The 18,648-nt window shown below is 35.6% G+C and overlaps 1 protein-coding gene across 1 annotated transcript in view; it reads left to right on the top strand.

Annotated features, from left to right (window-relative positions):
- Ddx1 (ATP-dependent RNA helicase Ddx1) overlaps positions 1-18,648 on the top strand; it is a 221,241-nt gene that overhangs the window by 176,125 nt on the left and 26,468 nt on the right. Inside the window, exons 8-10 of the mRNA XM_068390110.1 lie at positions 1,063-1,185; positions 4,578-4,764; positions 10,653-10,793. Coding sequence (XP_068246211.1) covers positions 1,063-1,185; positions 4,578-4,764; positions 10,653-10,793 — 451 coding nt within the window. The remainder of the gene's footprint in view (positions 1-1,062; positions 1,186-4,577; positions 4,765-10,652; positions 10,794-18,648) is intronic.

Raw genomic sequence — 18,648 nt, forward strand, 5'->3', positions numbered from 1 at the left:
GGTAAAGTATTCAGCATGTCTTGAAAGGAATAAAGACTGGCTCTTCTATCTCTTTCTTACTCACTCGAAGAGATGCAGCAGCCACAACCATTACCTGCTTGTCGGAGGCCTGATGTTGGTGAATTACATGATGGAGCACCTTCCTTACAGATTACTTCTGTCAAAAAGCAACTCCTTCCTCCTGCCAAGGGGGAGAATGAGTCTCCCCAAACATTTCTCTTGATGTGTCTGGTTTGACACTGCATAACAGGGAGATAGGTTTTCCAGGTCCTAGTTCTAGCATCCTTTTAAGCCATTATTGGCTGAAACCCATGCAGCCTTTACTTTCCTATGATTAGCTTTTAGGAGGTAGTTATAGTCACCTTACTCATTCCCTTATGAGACTAGGAAGGAAAATAACCTTTTATTTTGGCTCTAGGGGACTTCCACCCATGAATGAATCCCTATTGTAAAGAAGAGAGGTGGTTGTTTATGCCCAAAAACAAATAACAAATAATGAAGATGACTTTTATTTTTTAGTTGTACAAATCAGAATCATTTGAATTGAATTTCCCATCTTAACCACCTCCTGCCCTTAGGCTAAGGATGAAGGTGGCTATTTTATGACAGGTGAGTGGGTGGGGCCTTCCCCTCATGCTAACTATTATTAACCAACTACTTTGTTAATGGTTCAACAGCTGTTTTACAACCGCTGTTAACATATTCCTAATTAAAAGGACTCAAGTTTGTGTAGCTATGATAAATAAAAGTTACTTTTAAAATTTATTATTATCTAAACAGAAGATTTTAATAACATCTTGAACTGTTAAACTGCCTAACTATTAATAACATAAAAACAAACAATTTGCTTCTAATATGTATTCCGTTGAACTTGCAATGTGTACACTTATACTCCATACTTTATACATACCGGTACTTTAAAAGGTTCAATCATGCCTCCTGTTTTAAACTTTTGTTAGCAGTTAAGGAAATATAATGATTTTCTCTTTGTTTTGATGCAGATATAGATTAAAATAAGCTCTCTTTCTCGAGTCTGTAAATTTATTTTTATATATTTTACAGGGTCATGAGGGTCTGATCAACAGCATTTATAATTCAATTCCAAAGATCACAAGTGATGGCAAGAGATTACAGATGGTTGTCTGTTCTGCTACTCTCCACTCCTTTGAAGTGAAGCGAATGGCTGTAAGTTTTTAACCATTTCAATTACATTAAATCTTAAATAACCTTGCTAAGCAGTCAATTGATAAATAATTTTTTTAATAATAATTGATTTCCCAATGCAAATCTGCATATGATCCCCCTCCAGTCAGTTTCAATCTGCTAACTGTTGGCTCTCATTATCTGGTTGCATTCTGATCTGACAAGGAATTCCAGGAATAAAAGGAAACTTTAATTTCTATAGTTGTTAAAATTTTTTTTGGGCTAATGTACCATGTGATCTCCAAGGACTTTACTGTGAAAGGCTATAACAGGGAATCCAATAAAATATAGTTACCAAAGAAATATCCACTCGCCTGCTCAAGGACCCGTGCATCAGCGTGTAAAGTTTAGGCACACTAGAACTGGACACAGCACTTCAGTTGCTGAAATTGTTGTTAAGAGTGATGACATTAATATCTCATCAACTCATAGAAAGGGATCTTCATCCCAGTTGGAGGCAATGCTACAAGTGCATCAATAAATTCTTTGCCCAACTGCCATCTGAATTTGTTGCCCTGGAGTGAGCAATGTGTGTAATAAGGACATCGAGACGGTGAAGTAACAGTAATTTTTTGTTGAATTTGCCAATAGCTCAGTAATTGTGTATTTATTATTCGAATGATTGTGTTTTATTCTAATTCAGTCATCCTTTTTAGCAATTATGTCGGCCTCTCTTAAACATGGTTGGGCCTTATTTGTCTTCCTTTCCCTATATTGGAATTTGATACCCCTTTTTTAATTGATTGATAAGTTTAGTTTTGATACATTTTTATATTTTAGTTGGTCTTTATAGCAGTATTATAACCTAGTAAAGGTGAACATTAAGATAAATATATGACAAGTGATAACTTATTATTTAGATAGTATTCTCATATACAGGAACATGATGTGATGAATATGAAGAAAATTTGTAGAGAGGGATTGTCAAGAGTGAGAGGAAGAGCTTAGCCCGGCAACCTTTCCTCTTTATAGGGAAAAATTTGCCGTAATCAGAGGGGGATCCAGTGTAGTACTACTAGCTGGTAGTGGCCATTCAAAGGACCCAATAACTCAATTATTATTACTATTTTTATTACTAGCTAGGCTACAACCCTAGTTTAAAAAGCAGGATACTAGAAACCCAAGGACTCCAACAGGGAAAATAACTCAATGAGGAAAGGAAATAAACTACAAGAGAAGTAATGAATAATGTGAAATATTTTAAAATTAGTTACAACATTAAAATAGATTTCATGTGTAAACTATAACTTCAAAAAAAAAAAAAAAAAAAAAAAAAAAAGAGGAAGAGAATTAAGATAGAAAAGTGTTCTAGAGTGTACCCTTAAGCAAGAGAACTCTATCCCAAGACTGGATGACCACTGCACAAAGGTTGTGGCATTACCCAAGACTAGAGAGCAATGGTTTGATTTTTTAGTGTCCTTCTAGAAGAGCTGCTTACCATAGGTAAAGATTATCTTCTACCCTTACCAAAAGGAAAGTAGCCACTGAACAATTAGAGTGCAGCAGTAACCTATACTGCTGGTAATCTCAGTGTTGTCAGGTGTATGAGGACAGGGGAGAATGTGGAAAGAATAGGCCAGACTATTCGGTATATGTTTAGGCAAAGGAAAAATAACCCGTAACCAGAGAGATGGATCCAATGTAGTACTGTCAGACCAGTCAGAGGACTCAATAACCCCTTAGCGGTAGTATCGCAACAGGTGGCTGGTGCCTTGGCCAACCTAGTACCAGCACATTTCCCCCCCTAAAAAGCAGCAGAGAGATACCAAACTAAAAGTCTCTGCAGCCCAAATCCTCATTTGACATATCCAACATGTGGTAAGGTATGCAAATCCAGGGTTGGCTTTGTGATCCCTAACAATGCTTATAGTTGGTAGGAATAATAGTGCTGCATCTAAGAAATCATCATATGATATTTATCTACTGAGGAGCAAAGAATATCATTGTTAACCGGTTACAATGGACTGCTCAACTAAGTAATTTAATGCAGGGGAGGATAAGGAAAAGCAGTAGTACTGCATTCTACTGTTTGTTCCCAAATGGAAAGCACAGAATTAATCAAGTTTCGGCATAGAATGTATGAAACAATTAAGGGTAAATTTGAGTAAATATTTGACAGGTTTGCTAGGAACCCTTTTTATCCTCTATCTCAAAGGATTTTGACATGACTTTTAACTGGGCTGAAGTAGAAACGAAAATCTCTCTCTCTCTCTCTCTCTCTCTCTCTCTCTCTCTCTCTCAGAGCTGATTATAGGAGAATTTAATGAGATTGTAGGTACTGTATAAGAACAATTTGCTAACATTATTTGATTAAGTTGATTTGGACAAACTATACGTCAATAGATTTTTTCTGATTGTGTAGTATACCCTATTTGTTTTTTCACTATTTCAATTACTTCCAACAAAGACTCAACATATTTGAACAGTAGAAAAGGAATTAGTGATAGGGAACAATTGTAAATTAGGAATGGCTGAAGGTTCACTTGGGCAAACAATCAGATGTGTAAACAAACTAGGATACTTTTAGAGTTTCAATTCCAATGTGTTTGGATAAATAGAAGGTAGAAAGTTATTTAAGTTTAATTTAGTTTTCTCAGATTGTCCTGAAAGGAAAATGGTCATATTTTCTTTTTTGCCTTAGTTTTCCTTAATACTGTGTCTTGTATTTGAAAAAGTAAATTATGTTACTTGATGCTTAGTATTACAATGCAGTGATTTCAGCACCTGACAACCTTCATCCTATTGGCTCTTTCTCAAGATCAGGTTACTTCCTCGAGACCTTTAATGCACAAACTCAAAAAAGCTTTTTTGTACCCGGAAAATTTTTCTTGTGGTTAGCTAGGGAACAGTGTAGTTTAGGGGATTCTGTATGGTAGATTCTGTTCTCTTCCTATTTAGTACTGTTAGTGGTATTTTTAAGTGTTTAATTTTTAGAGGAAAGGTATTCAGATGACAAGGAGTTCAGTCCAGTGTTTGAAGATGTTAAGGTCTTCACTAGGCTGTTGTCAGGTGGATCCTCAAAGGCTTCTTTTGCTCTATCTACTGTAATTTGTTACAAAATGGATCAGATTAATTTTCTTTTCGAGAAAACTTTTCTCTGATTCACTAAAGCGTGCATGCATAATTCTGTTTGAATTTACAATTTGTATTGCAGCTTTGTATGTCACAATTAATACACACTTTTCACGTCTGTGTACTGTATGTCACAGATATTAAAGCGATATTACACCATTTTTTTTTATAGAGGTCTACTTTTAAGATTACATTTTCACATGTTACATGTTTACTGTACATAAGTTTTTTTCCTGATTTTTATTCTTCTCTACTCACTTTTATATCCACCATTATGAGGTTTTACTTGTATTTTATCGCAGGAACGCTTGATGCACTTCCCAACCTGGGTCGATCTGAAGGGTGAAGATGCTGTTCCTGAAACTGTTCATCATGTTGTAGTTACTATTGATCCCCAAAGTGATACATCGTGGACTTCCCTTCGTCGCCATGTTCAGACTGATGGTGTGCATGCCAAAGATAATGTTCGACCGGGAAATAATACTCCTGGTAAGTGTTTCTTCTTTGTAAGATAAGATTGTATATATAGTAGTTTGGAGTTGTGAGTTGACTTTACTTTGGCATAGCCTATGATTCAGCCTATTGTACAGACAGCCCTTAACCAGTGAACACAATGGGACCAAGAGACCATTTGTTGCTCAAATTATTTGTAAATTGTTACTGTACAAGTACCCCCTGAGTTAATTTTGGCCTAGGGTATGCATAGTGTAACTGAAATGAGTATAATTTTCACAAGTCATACAAAATAAATCTCAGGTTATTACTAATGCTATTTGACTTAATTTATCCTATCACCTTACATTACTGTATATAATACTGTCAAGTATATTATCAAAAGAGACATATACAAATGGCCATACACACAAACTATGTTTGTATAGATACTGTGCTAGTGTTTATACTACTGTACATTTTAAATAAATATACATGTTATTTTATAGTTTCGTTACCAAATTCTATGCCAGAAACTACTGTATTTATCTACTTCATGAATGTTTTGGTAGCGTTAAATGAAATACAGATGATTATTTTATTTGCTGCTATTTGAACTGAAGGAGGCTGCCATTTTTATTGTTTTGGTTCACCACGACTGACGGAATAAGCTGATCAGCTGAGCTGAGGTGCGACACACACACACACATTCTCTCTCTCTCTCTCTCTCTCTCTCTCTCTCTCTCTCTCTCTCTCTCTCTCTCTCATATGCCATACAATGTATACATTTAGCAGAAGAAAAAAAAATTGTTTCCTTAAGAATTCTGTTAAATGCTACACACAAAATATGTTTATACATACATACATATACCAAAGGCACTTCCCCCAATTTTGGGGGGTAGCCGACATCAAAAAATGAAACAAAGCAAAAAAGGGGACCTCTACTCTCTACGTTCCTCCAGCCTAACCAGGGACTCAACCGAGTTCAGCTGGTACTGCTAGGGTGCCACAGCCCACCCTCCCACATTATCCACCACAGATGAAGCTTCATAATGCTGAATCCCCTACTGCTGCTACCTCCGCGGTCATCTAAGGCACCGGAGGAAGCAGCAGGGCCTACAGGAACTGCGTCACAATTGCTCGCCATTCATTCCTATTTCTAGCACACTCTCTTGCCTCTCTCACATCTATCCTCCTATCACCCAGAGCTTCCTTCACTCCATCCATCCACCCAACCCTTGGCCTTCCTCTTATACTTCTCCCATCAACTCTTGCATTCATCACCTTCTTTAGCAGACAGCCATTTTCCATTCTCTCAACATGGCCAAACCACCTCAACACATTCATATCCACTCTAGCCGCTAACTCATTTCTTACACCCGTTCTCACCCTCACCACTTCGTTCCTAACCCTATCTACTCGAGATACACCAGCCATACTCCTTAGACACTTCATCTCAAACACATTCAATTTCTGTCTCTCCGTCACTTTCATTCCCCACAACTCGTATCCATACATCACAGTTGGTACAATCACTTTCTCATATAGAACTCTCTTTACATTCATGCCCAACCCTCTATTTTTTACTACTCCCTTAACTGCCCCCAACACTTTGCAACCTTCATTCACTCTCTGACGTACATCTGCTTCCACTCCACCATTTGCTGCAACAACAGACCCCAAGTACTTAAACTGATCCACCACCTCAAGTAACTCTCCATTCAACATGACATTCAACCTTGCACCACCTTCCCTTCTCGTACATCTCATAACCTTACTCTTACCCACATTAACTCTCAACTTCCTTCTCTCACACACCCTTCCAAATTCTGTCACTAGTCGGTCAAGCTTCTCTTCTGTGTCTGCTACCAGTACAGTATCATCCGCAAACAACAACTGATTTACCTCCCATTCATGGTCATTCTCGCCTACCAGTTTTAATCCTCGTCCAAGCACTCGAGCATTCACCTCACTCACCACTCCATCAACATACAAGTTAAACAACCACGGCGACATCACACATCCCTGTCTCAGCCCCACTCTCACCGGAAACCAATCACTCACTTCATTTCCTATTCTAACACGTGCTTTACTACCTTTGTAGAAACTTTTTACTGCTTGCAACAACCTTCCACCAACTCCATATAACCTCATCACATTCCACATTGCTTCCCTATCAACTCTATCATATGCTTTCTCCAGATCCATAAACGCAACATACACCTCCTTACCTTTTGCTAAATATTTCTCGCATATACTTTGCTTAAATCTATGTTTGATAGTAGGCTGGGCTTAAAACACAACATTCAATTTTGTTAGCTTGTCTGTAGTTTTAACTGACAACATAATGTATATGTACTGAAAGAAATCTAAAGTAATGCTGGTCTTCAATATTAACTGAGCTTCATTTAATACTTTTTGTACTTTTCTATTATCAATTTAAGCCGTATTCTAACAACAGCAATTACAGTTTCTTTTTATTTTGATTTTGTTGTCAGCTGATCTAAAGGTGATAATTGTATCGAGAATATGCCCACATATAATTAACAGAGTATTGATATAATTTCATCTAGATGAAACGAGAGTAGGAAAAGCATCTGGTATGAATGGTGTGAGAGCTGAGATGTTGAAGGAAGGGGGTGTGACTGTACTTGAATGGTTGGTGAGATTGTTTAATATGTGTTTTGTGTTGTCAATGGTACCAGTAGATTGGGTTTGTGCATGTATTGTACCACTATATAAGGGTAAGGGAGATGCATGAGTGTTGTAATTCAAGAGGTATTAGTTTGTTGAGTGTAGTTGGAAAAGTGTATGGTAGAGTAATGATTACCGTATATACTCGTGTAATGTTCGACCCCCCTATTTTGCCTTCAAAATCATGAATTCATCATATACTTCATGTAATGTTCGAGTCTTGATTTTGGCAGTAGGCTAGAGGTCTTTTATCTCCAGCATACCATAATTACCAACAAAGTAAGGGTTATGCCTAAGTGCAACAAACAAATGTATAAAACAAATCGGAACACCTAAATACTAACATCTGTTTACAATAACAATTGAGTATTCAGCGTACATTTTCTAGCGAACACTTTAGTTGCAAACAGCCGATTATCATCACCGCCTAATAACTTTCAAAAACAAGCAAACACTTCAAGTAGCAAACAAAATTAGTTCATCGTTTTGATTAACAAATTACCATTACCGGTAATTGCAGGTAATTACGGTGATTATAATTACCCGTTATGCTAAGCATTTTTTTTCCTCACAATATATATGAATAAGAATTTACTCATAACCCATCAAGATGTCTACCAAGAAATATAAAAAATTTACTGCAAAATTCAAGCTTCAAATTATTGCAGCCGCTGTCCGCTGAAACGACAAATAACTTTCAAGCCGTAAAAATGTTTGGAGTTACCGAAACTAGCGTTCGAACTTGGAGAAAAAAAATGTGGATTCAATTAAGAAAATTTGTTGCGGTTTATTATTAATATCAATTAATTTACAATACCAAGTAAAATAAAATAAGCCTTATTTTTTCATTAACCATATCACGTTATAACATACGCAACCCGACAGTTTGCTAGCTTCATACCTGCTGCGTTATGGTAAAGTCATTACTCCTAGCAGAAAAAAACTATTTATGATGGTTTAGGAAATAAAATCCATGCTAATAATATGCCTGGTGTTAAATGAACATGGTTAGTACTGTATATATAGGCCTAGCCTGTGTTTACCTACCAGTAGGTAACTTTACATACGTGTAAGCATAGCCTACGATTACCTACCGGTAGGTAGCATAGCCTAGGGTAATTTTCGCTTACGTTTACCTAGCGGTAGGCCAGAAATTTTACTTTTTCAAATATATATCTCGTGTAATGTTCGACCCTTACTTTTTTAACTGAAAAATAGGCCTTCAAAAATCGAACATTACACGAGTATATACGGTAATAGGATTAAGGATAAAACAGAGAATGCAATCTTAGAAGTACAGGGTGGTTTTAGAAGAGGTAGGGGTTGTATGAATCAGATTTTTACAGTTAGGCAGATATGCAAGAAATATTTAGCAAAAGGTAAGGTGGTGTATGTTGCGTTTATGGATCTGGAGAAAGCGTATGATAGAGTTGATAGGGAAGCAATGTGGAATGTGATGAGGTTATATGGAGTTGGTGGAAGGTTGTTGCAAGCAGTAAAAAGTTTCTACAAAGGTAGTAAAGCACGTGTTAGAATAGGAAATGAAGTGAGTGATTGGTTTCCGGTGAGAGTGGGGCTGAGACAGGGATGTGTGATGTCGCCGTGGTTGTTTAACTTGTATGTTGATGGAGTGGTGAGAGAGGTGAATGCTCCAGTGCTTGGACGAGGATTAAAACTGGTAGACGAGAATGACCATGAATGGGAGGTAAATCAGTTGTTGTTTGCAGATGATACTGTACTGGTAGCAGACACAGAAGAGAAGCTTGACCGACTAGTGACAGAATTTGGAAGGGTGTGTGAGAGAAGGAAGTTGAGAGTTAATGTGGGTAAGAGTAAGGTTATGAGATGTACGAGAAGGGAAGGTGGTGCAAGGTTGAATGTCATGTTGAATGGAGAGTTACTTGAGGAGGTGGATCAGTTTAAGTACTTGGGGTCTGTTGTTGCAGCAAATGGTGGAGTGGAAGCAGATGTACGTCAGAGAGTGAATGAAGGTTGCAAAGTGTTGGGGGCAGTTAAGGGAGTAGTAAAAAATAGAGGGTTGGGCATGAATGTAAAGAGAGTTCTATATGAGAAAGTGATTGTACCAACTGTGATGTATGGATCGGAGTTGTGGGGAATGAAAGTGACGGAGAGACAGAAATTGAATGTGTTTGAGATGAAGTGTCTAAGGAGTATGGCTGGTGTATCTCGAGTAGATAGGGTTAGGACCGAAGTGGTGAGGGTGAGAACGGGTGTAAGAAATGTACTTTGGTGGCATCCATTCATGCAACCATAAGTGCTGTATAGAAAATTTATTCCACTCTCTAATGAAATTTTCAGCTACGGAACTTCAACATAAGTAGGTTAACATAGGACTCCATTGCTACTTGGTCAAACGTCAATGAGCCCGACAGTGATCATGTCACGGCTGGGATCTCCAGAAGGTTAAGCTGTATTTGGCAATTCTAACTATAAATTTATCCTTTTGAATTGCGTTGGTTGGTGATTTTTCGTATTTAAGAAATTTGGTGTCAAATTTAGCATTTTCGCGTTGTAACAAATTTTCAAATACCAAACATGCAGACAAAAATTCACTGTATCTTTGGTAAAATTTTACCCCCTTCTATAATTTCTATAAGTGTTTCAGAGAATTTCTCGCCAGCTCCTTTATCAGTTTTCACTGCCTTCCCAGTTAATTTTATGTAAGGGAAGTTTTGAACCTAAACCATCTATTGGCGGGCATTAAGTGATGTGACCTCTGATGTTTTGCCTTGTTTTGGTTTCTAGTCATCATAGGCTTTTAGCCTTTTTTTTTTGGTTAAGTATTAAGCTTAGAAGCACTCGAGATTAATGCTGCTTGTGGATCCAAATGCTCAGTTTTTACATCTCAATAACTTTTTGTCTTAGAAGTAATGCTTGATTGTATCAGCACAGAGCTCTTCACAAATTAACTTATTTTAAGGTTAATAAGACCCTCCTTTACTATTAATTTTGAATTTCTTGGAACATATCCAAATTAAACTTGTTATTTTGACATCTTTTTCCTATGGATTTCCTAATGATTTTTTTTCCAGGAACATTATCGTATCTTATCGTAACTGTTGTCTGTACTTCTTCATAATCAAAATTTTTGTTCTGTTATAGTGTATATTTTTTTGTTGGCTGACCTTTCATTACTTTTCTTTAAGAGTATTCCAGCTGTTGCTTATTAGTTATACAGTGGTGTGGTTTTCAAAATTATAACCATTTGTATCTCCTTTTGTATTTCACAGAGACATTGAGTGAAGCTGTAAAAATGTTGAAGGGTGAATACTGCATAAGAGCTATTGATACCCATAATATGGACCAAGGTATTATTTTCTGTCGAACGAAGTTAGATTGCGACAATTTAGAACGCTACTTCAATCAGATAGGTGAGTTTTGAATGCCTGTTTCTTACTTTGTGTGGGGGGGGGGTGTAATTACTGTACTTACTGTAACTACCAAAGACTACAGTACTTTATTCTATGGAATTTTAGATATATCAATAAAGAATGTGGAAAATTTGAAAAATAAATTTTGTAGAAGAGGATGAGAATAAGACAAAAAGATTTCAATAGATATCAGAATGATTTTTAGTCACGAAGATGAAGAGTGGTAGTCTTACATGGAGTAAGGGATGAATATGTCAAAAAGCTAGAAACTCATTGAGTTGAAGATCAGACTACGTTGTTGGTAAAGGCTTATTTTCACTCCTTTAGTCTCTACTCCAACTTATGGCCCATTATCAATTATTACCTCTTTACCAAGAGAATTAATGACAATTTCCAAGTTTCTTGGAGAGCAACAGCAGTAATAATTGCATAAAATGTACATTTATACAATTTATCATGTGCGTTATTATTATGTCTAAATAAAGAGGATATATGCAGTACTTGAAGATGAAATCTTATACTATTATATCTGTGAACCTCCCCTGATGTTCATATTGCTTCTCCAGAAACTCTGTTAAATCGACCTTTACGTGTAAAATGTTAGAATATTCCCATTTTCTTCTTTTCATTAAACACATCCGCCTTTGGTAAAGGAAGGAGCATTCTAGGAACAAGTGTTAACTGATGTGCCTGTTTCTTTGTCTCTTCAGGTCTTCAGTCGTGCGGTACTGATCAGACCATCTCGAGATTGTTTGCTTATTAATGTGCATTAAGATGTCTTCCCCTGGTTTTCTTAGCAATTACTGCCTGGAGTATGCACAGGAATTGTTTCTGGAAGTTCATTATACACATTCCCTTGGTGTATCATGGCAGAGGCATACTGAGATATAGATAACATTGTTAAAAGTGCTTTTCCCTCACTGTACCTCTAATATGAAAGTACATTGCCATCGCTGCTAACCAAGTTAACAGTACAAAATGCTGAAGAGAACTTGCTGTGAGTTCCAGGGAAGACTAGGGTAGTTGATTGTATTGGAGATAACAGCAATAATGACAAGTCTCTACCTTTAGACAATTCACATCATCTGCCAACTTTTTGAAAGTGATTAGCTTCATAAGCTCTGGACATCTCCAGCTCCTTTTTTTAAACTTCAAAATTCCAGTGAATCCTCTCCTAAGACAATAATTCTGGTCCTATCTCCATTACTGCCAACCTACCCTAACTCCCCTCTAATTGAGTCAAGTGTTTAAAGTGTTCCTGTCAATAAGGGTTCTGAAAGTTTGCTGTGCATTACAGATTTTAAAGCCTCTCACAGGATGTTGAATTCTTAAAATACTTCGGAACTTTCTGCTGTTAAACCCTCGTGTGCTGCAACTCTAGTCCCTCTATAAGACCACTAGATTTTGAAGCTTAAGACAAAGTGGATACTCTGGATCCTACTATCCTTTTATTTCACTAAAGTAAATGCTTCTTTACTTTTATTGTATTACGTAGGTGGACTGCATAGCATACATTATGATTCCCTCAAACCTAGTTATGTTGAACAAAGTTTCAACTAAACTCAATCGTTTGCTGCATGAGGCTTTGTTTTGGAAATGTTTTGAATTCACAAACTCGGGCTTTAGCTCATCATATTCCTCTTCTCCCGGAATGTATTTGGCTGACAGCTCTACAGCAGTTTGCCCCTATATGTGAATATGCTTTGTCAACTTTCAAAGAAGTAAGGAAATCCTCCTCATTGCTCGTTGACACAAGCTATAAGGTGGTGGTGTTGAAAAGAAGGCTTACTCAAATGTTGTGGGGAAGTTTGTTGTATCTCCAAAATATTGATGTAGATCCATATCCTCTGTTGACTACACTCCGGGCACAACCAAGTTGCCCAAGAGAAAGCCCTTCCACTCCTTCATAACTGAGAACAGTTCCATTTCTAGACCTAGGAGTTAAAAGGGACTCCCCTATTGAGGTTTTCTTCATTCAGCCACCAGGTAAAACTGCCCTGTACTCCCTGTCCCTCTGAAACATGATTCAATAAGAGATCGCAGGATGCTTACTGGTGATTCTCCAACATCAATGAAGAGATGTGCCTGAGACACTCCTCAGAAGCAAGCTTCTCCAATGAGGGAAGGTGGGTGACTGAGAAGACTGCCGAAGTCGAGCTGGAAATCTATCTGGATGAGATGGTTGTGCTACCTCTCTGAACTTGGTGGTGCCATTTCCTTATGGAAGGACTATGTTGTCATGTCTATCAACATGTCCAGATACTTAAATCTCTACATGGGTGTGAGATTCAACTTCTCCCAGCAATTTCCCCTCTAAGCAACCTGAGATCAATCAATCATCAAGATATATCCCCTATAGGTAAAACCCATACTGTCATAAACTTGATCACTTAGGTGAACACCTGAAGAGTAGTGCATAGTACAAAACACAAGGTTTGAACTGATATACCTTCTCTGTTGAGTAAGAAGTGGAGGTACTTCTGTGAGAATTGATCAATGGGTACTTGGAAGTGCACATTCTCCTTTTCTTTAGAAACTAAGTAATATATAAGTATATTTATATATATATATATATATATATATACATATATATGTATATATATATATAATATATATATATATATATATATATATATATATATATATATATATATATATAACGTATATACATACACACACAGTAGGGTCCCCAATTATGCACGAATTTGGTTGATCCATGTCCTTGCAGATCTGGAAAATCGCATATTTCAAAACACAAAGCGGGAATAATTCCATTAGGGCCAAGGCAAAACTGCAACTTTTCCAGTCAAACTTTTTTACTAAACATTTTAAAGATATATACCATACAGGTGAAACCAATACTGCCATCAACTTGATCACTAAGGTGAACACTCGAAGAGTAGTTCATAGTATAAAACACAAGGTTTGAACTGGTATACCTGCTCTGTTTATGAAGAAGTGGAGGTACTTCTGTGAGAACTGATGAATAGGTACTTGAAAGTACACATTCTCCTATTCTCTAGAAACTAAGTAGTAATATATTAATTATATATATATATATATATACATATATATATATATATATATATATATATATATATATATATATATATATATATATATATATATATATATATATATATATATATAATACATATATATATATACAGTAGGGTCCCGAATTATGCGAGAATTTGGTCGATTAATGACCTCGTGTAAATGGAAAATCGCGAATTTCGAAACACAACTAACAGAAATAATTCCATTGTGGCCATGGCTACCAGCAATTTGCCTATTCAAATGTGTTTACTACCCATTTCCAATACTTTCTTTGTACTATACTGTATTTCTTTATAATATCAAATTGTTTTTGTAAATAAATAAAACATTTAATATACTTTAAAGTTCTAATAACTTGAAAAATGGTTAAAATTACAACCAGGATAGGTGTAAACACCATATATTTCCCGTTATAACACAACCCAAAATACAGACAAATTTTAATGTTTGTCATATCTATTGTATAATACAACTGGTGAATAGTAAAACCATCACTCTATAGACTAGCTTGTTGTATGATTGAAAATCCAGAATTATCAAAATAAAGGCGATTTTATATCATGCGTTTCCTAAACACGCTAAAAACCACAATAGAAAACGACAACCAATGTTTTGTTTACGTTTATCTCTGATCACAACGAAGAAACAGACGCATTTATACATCTGTGTTTTTGAATTGACAGCAATTTTACCAAGTATAGATTATATGTTGAATTTGTTATTACCAATGTTCTAATTATTTTTTATTAGAACTTTCAAATAAATGAAATGAATGCCACTTATGAAATGTTTTTCTTTATGATGCCGCCTGAAACGGAAACCTTCCATTTGTTTACGCTCCATCTTCGATCATAATAAACAAACGAATGTATTAAACACACATGATCTAAGTCATAACTAATGATATTACAAACATTTAGTAAACATTGTTATTACAAATATTTTACTTACCGTATCCATATAAATTAATAAATTCGTAGCAAAGCTGGAAATTTTTTTTCCTTATGCGTTTAATCCACAATAGCAAACTGCCGCTAATGACAGAGTGATAACTTACGATAATTCTAAACTGTTACGAAAGATAATTGCCCTTTCCATATCCAAAATACTTTTCCTAACTTCAGTTATAAGTCAACTTGTACCCACCTCAATTATGGATCCATATGCAAAAAAGGTAAAAGAAGAAAGTACTAGGCCTATTTTTAAAGTCACCGAACAATTAGGTTACCGCTATAACGTTCGATGTGTGAGAAAGAGAGAGAGAGAGAGAGAGAGAGAGAGAGAGAGAGAGAGAGAGAGAGAGAGAGAGAGATGGTTTTAAAGTACTAAACAATAAATATGATAGGTTATAACACATTGGTGTTTATGTAATATTAACTGTATAGATGGTTTGAATAAGTTAAGAAATGGTGTAAACAATTCTTTGTTATTGTATTCGCGCGGAAGCTAGACATCAGCTGATGTGATCACAGCCAAAAGTAAAACAAAAATAAGTTAGCAATACTCGATTTTTAAAACACACCCGAAATTTAACAGCATAAGTACATGTTTTATTATAGCGCAATTGACATTTAAAGAGTAAACATTTTCTGGAATAGAATGGTGTTTCCTAAAAAATAGTGGTTTGCGGACGAAATCGGTTACCGTATTTTAAGCTATGATTGAAATGGATGTATACACGGTATAATTTTTTCGTTTTGTATTTAATTGACACTTCAAGAAAACCGATTTTGGTTTCTTCATCTATTTGTAAGTACTGTATTGTATAACGAGAGAGAGAGAGAGAGAGAGAGAGAGAGAGAGAGAGAGAGAGAGAGAGAGATATTATGACACAGAAGGTTACAGACCTAGAACAGGGGAGGATGAAGGTGGGGGGAGTGATGAGATAGGCTGGGTGGACTCGCAGGGGAGACGGTAGGAGACGGGGGAAGGGGGGATTTGGTTGCCAGTGGCTAAAAATAGATTCTGAAAGACGGTAAAGGGAAAAACGAATCCCATCGAATAAACAGAATAAGGAAAGGGAATAAGATCCAGAGGAATAATAGATATAATGGAATGAAAATGACTAGATGGTGTTAGTTGTGATAAGAATAATTTAGATATTTGAAATAAGAGTGTCTGAGGAGGTATAGAAGGAATTCGTGATAAATATAGAGGAATATCAAAGGATACAGTTAGTTTGCATTAAAGGGTTTGTTATCGTTTATCGGCAGTGAATAGCCTAAACTTCGGTAACGAGTCGTCAATATTTTGTCATATTTTAAACAGTATACATTTGATTTGCAAACATTGGTTTTGTAGAGTAGACGGTAAAATAAAATCTAGAGAGAGAGAGAGAGAGAGAGAGAGAGAGAGAGAGAGAGAGAGAGAGAGAGAGAGAGAGAGAGAGAGAGAGAGAGAGAGGGATTTCTGCCATCAAATCTCTCTCTCTCTCTCTCTCTCTCTCTCTCTCTCTCTCTCTCTCTCTCTCTCTCTCTCTCTCTCTCTAGATTTTATTTTACCGTCTACTCTACAAAACCAATGTTTGCAAATCAAATGTATACTGTTTAAAATATGACAAAATATTGACGACTCGTTACCGAAGTTTAGGCTATTCACTGCCGATAAACGAACCCAGTCTACTCGTGAAAACCTTGAACGCCCAGAGGGAAAAATAAGGCTTTTAAATATACTGTACTAAACAAAAATAATGCTTTAATATACCATCATTAACACTACCATTACAATTATCGTAAGGTTGGAGAAAGATAAAGATTGCCGAGAACGTAACCACATTTCTGTTTACATTTTGTCAGCTGGACTCGCACAGTTAACAGTTGATTTCATTGTTGATGTGGAATTTTATCCTTAAATAGGCTATTCATTATGAAATTATGTTAATGAAATGTAATGTTGATATTGTTTTGTAACATTTATTATAAATCACCGTATTTAGGGCTACCAATATACTTAAAAAGACAATAGATTTGATACATTTTGTAGTGCTTGACTCGCGAACTTTGAACAGCCTCGCAGATACAGACAATTTATTTTTGAAAAATAGCGATCGCGGAAAAGGGGAATCGTGTAATTCGAACACGCTTAATTCGGGACCCTACTGTATATATATATATATATATATATATATATATATATATATATATATATATAGTTTATATACATACACACACAGTAAGCTCCCCAATTATGCACGAATTTGGTTGATCCACGGCCTTGCATATCTGGAAAATCGCATATTTCAAAACACAAAGCGGGAATAATTCCGTTAGGCCCAAGGCAAACTGCAACTCACCCAATCAAACTTTTTTTACTAAATGTTTTCAATACTTTTTATGTACTATACTGTATTTTCTTCTAATAAGAAATTGTTCTTAACTATAGATAAAACGTAAAGAAGGTTTTAAAGTAACTAACTTGAAAAAGTAAAATTACACTGCTGTAAATACTGTATGATTCCAGTTATAAGATGATCTAAAATTAGGGCAAATTTTAATGAATTTAGGTTATATCTGTCATCTGAGAAAACTGGTGAATTACAAAACCATTAGTGTAATCCTATTTTTGCTTTATCATTTGAAATCCAAAATTAACTAGATAAAGGTGATATTATATCATGCTATTCCTAAACACGCCACCTAAAGCTGAAGCCATTGTTTTGTTTACGTTTCATAGCCAGTCATAACAAACAAATTAACTCATTTACACATCTGTGTATAGATTAACTTTTGCAACAACAGATTCACCAAGTATTGATTATGTAATGAATTTGTTATTGCTAATTGTTGTTTTACTTAATTTTCCTTAAAACTCTAAAATAAATGAATGTGATTTTATATCATGTTTTTCTTAACTACACCACCTAAAACAGAAACCATTCATTTGTTTAGATTTCTTTGTCAATCATAACGAACAAACGAATGTATTTACACATTCGATGTGACAGAGGAGATGGTGCGAGATTGGAGAAAGGGAGAATAATTTGAATCATGGTGGATTTTTAATGAAAAATGAATGATATGCTAATCTAAATGTTATATACTACCGTCATTAACACTACCATTTAAATTATCGAAATCTTAGCGAAAGAGAAAGATAAAGGTTGCAGAGCACATAACCACAACTCGATGCTTACATTTTCTTAGCTGGACTTGCACAGATGAAAATTTATTTAATTGTCGATAAGGAATTTATCCTCAAATAGCCTATGTATTATGAAATTTTGACTGAAATTTAAGGTAAATATGTTTGACTACATTTGTTATTAGTTTCCATACCTAGGCCCAAGCTAGCCTACCAGTACTTAAAAAGACAATAGATTTTATACGTTTTGTGGAGCATTACTCGCAGACTTTGAATGGCTTCACAAATACAGATTTGTTTGTCAGAACTAGCAACTGCATAAAATGGGAACGCACAATCTGAACGTATTTCAAGACCATACTGTGTTTTTGTACACACACATATATATATATATATATATATATATATATAGATACATATATATATATAGATACATATATAGATAGATAGATAGATAGATTATGGGGCAAAATTATTTCCTTATTAACCCTTTTACCCCCAGGCTTTTTGGAAATTTCCAACCCTTAACCCCCAAGGGGTTACTTTTTTCCCCAGCACATTTTGGTGTATATTTCTTTTAAATTGCTCTAACAGCCTTAATTTTTGTCATAAAGAGGTCAGGTTGGTCTCATTCTCTTGGAAAATGTCTGAATTTTCTCAAAAAATTATAAGAAATATGAAAAAAATAATTTTTATAGCATTCTTTTGCAAGGAC

Source organism: Palaemon carinicauda, chromosome 1 (assembly GCF_036898095.1).
Source record: "Palaemon carinicauda isolate YSFRI2023 chromosome 1, ASM3689809v2, whole genome shotgun sequence".
Classification (NCBI taxonomy): domain Eukaryota; kingdom Metazoa; phylum Arthropoda; class Malacostraca; order Decapoda; family Palaemonidae; genus Palaemon; species Palaemon carinicauda.